At 52.0% G+C, this 1,932-nt stretch overlaps 1 protein-coding gene across 1 annotated transcript; it reads right to left on the bottom strand.

The window, feature by feature from the left end:
• Window positions 1–212: 212 nt before the first annotated feature.
• On the bottom strand, window positions 213–1,573 carry GUITHDRAFT_156740 (hypothetical protein; the record flags this gene model as incomplete). The annotated part of the gene is made up of 9 exons (XM_005817752.1): window positions 213–393; window positions 446–516; window positions 568–611; window positions 690–776; window positions 831–878; window positions 1,067–1,117; window positions 1,165–1,192; window positions 1,243–1,345; window positions 1,444–1,573. Coding segments are annotated over 9 exons (612 nt in total), but the record flags the coding sequence as incomplete, so codon positions are not given.
• Between the last annotated feature and the right edge of the window lie 359 nt (window positions 1,574–1,932).

Genomic DNA, 1,932 nt, shown 5'->3' with positions numbered 1-1,932 from the left:
GAGATACCTGACGAGAAGGGAGGGTAGGAGAAGGATGGGACGAGATACCTGACGAGAAGGGAGGGTAGGAGAAGGAGGGGACGAGATACCTGACGAGAAGGAAGGGTAGGAGAAGGAGGGGACGAGACACCTGACGAGAAGGGAGGGTAGGAGAAGGAGGGGACGAGATACCTGACGAGAAGGGAGGGTAGGAGAAGGAGGGGACGAGATACCAGTGACTGTGTGTTTTATTCTGTTGTGCAAACTCCAGAAAACGTGTTTCTCCGAAAGCTATTCAAATAATACAAAAAAGGCTGATCGCCTCTGAAGAAAAGGAAAACCATGATGCTTGTTCCGATCTACATCACGCTTCTCATGCTCACAACCCCAGTGAATCCCGCAGGAGGAGGATAACTGCGGAAGAGCTTCAAACACAAGTCGACCATCCCTCACCTCGCCAACTCACGCAAACCCGTTCTCCCCATCGAACTCGCAGTCCACCACTGCGCCGTCTGTGACATGTACCGCCGGGAAGACCTGAAGACATTGCTCATGGGATAGAGACTGGCAGACGAGAGCTGTTGTCACCTCTCCCCGAATGCTAGTGATTGTTAGCTCCTCTAAAACTTCACCTGCATGACATTCAGGGGCTAACAAGAAACATCTCTGACAAACGCATCTTCCTTCCTCTAACGATGCCCGCGACTCACCATTATGGTAAAATCGCAAAGCAGTGGGGAATATGCTCTGGTCATAGGTGACTCCGATGACGTCTCCTTCACCGTATTCAAGTTGCACTGAGCAGGAGCAGGAGCATGTGAGGAGCAGGTGGCAAGAAGCAACGAGGGTACCAGAGCTCAGACACCATCCTTCTCCTTCCACGTTCAGCTCGTCCGAAGCTGGAAAACCAAGTGAGCAAGGAAGCAAGCAGCAGGCATCGCACGAGTTCATCGGATCGATGAGGGTGATAGCTCGCGGGCAAGAGAGGGAGAGGAACAGGCAAAGACAAGGAGAGGAGGGAAGGAGGAGAGAAAACAGTCATGAAGCGACAAAACATTGGTCTCTCAGCTCTTCCCCATCAACTCACAGTGAACGCTCTGCTTACAAACGCCGACACCCCATCGGCCTTCCGCTTTCGCTACCGGCAACATCAGAGTATGCAAGAGGGCATTTCCTTTGCTGTACCGATCTTGACCTCGAAGTATGCTTTATCCTGCATGGCCCTCAGTCGAAGTTCCTTTCTTCCGCTCATAGTGAACGAACCTGTGATATTGACTCTGACGCGAGCGCAACGCCGCTGCCGGAAACCCTCAGGTCGTCGAAGTGAATGTCAGGGCCGTGAAAGCCGATCGTGACAGGAGTTTCTCTGCACGATACAAGTCAGCTCGTGAAAGGCAAACATAAAATCTCGAGCAAGGGATAGCAAGACATGAAATGAAAGATCACGGAGAAATCCATGTTTACTTCTTGATGTCGGATATATCTCCCGTATCCTTGGACATGCAGGCCGAGAGGCCGTGGATTCCTCCCTCCACTACTGTTTGAGCTTTTCCTACTGCTGACTTGACGGTCTTGCCAGCATTATTCCCCATCTGAGCAAGAAACCAGTCAAATCACGCCGACTGTGATGACCTTCGGAGCGGTGGCGACGCATCCATTTCACATGTCAACATGTTCAACAATCTCGTCTCTCTGCCTCGAGAGACAGCAGCCTTGTAGGTTGCTTCCTCTGTGCATAAGAATCTCTCTCTTTCTCTCTCGCTGACTTTCCCCGCCAGCATTCCTTGTTTTTGACGATTCTCTCTTCTTTCCCTGCCCCTGCCCTGATCTGCATGCTCCGCCTACCTCTCGCGATCTCTTCCTCTCTACATTCCTCTCTTCGTCTTCGCCCATGTCTCTGCCCATCATCCTCCCCTTTCTGCTCGCCCAGTAACCCTTCTCTGCGCCTCAACC

The sequence above is a fragment of the Guillardia theta genome (assembly GCF_000315625.1).
Source record: "Guillardia theta CCMP2712 unplaced genomic scaffold GUITHscaffold_598, whole genome shotgun sequence".
In the NCBI taxonomy this organism is placed as follows: Eukaryota; class Cryptophyceae; order Pyrenomonadales; family Geminigeraceae; genus Guillardia; species Guillardia theta.
This window is presented reverse-complemented; position numbering and strand designations above follow the sequence as displayed.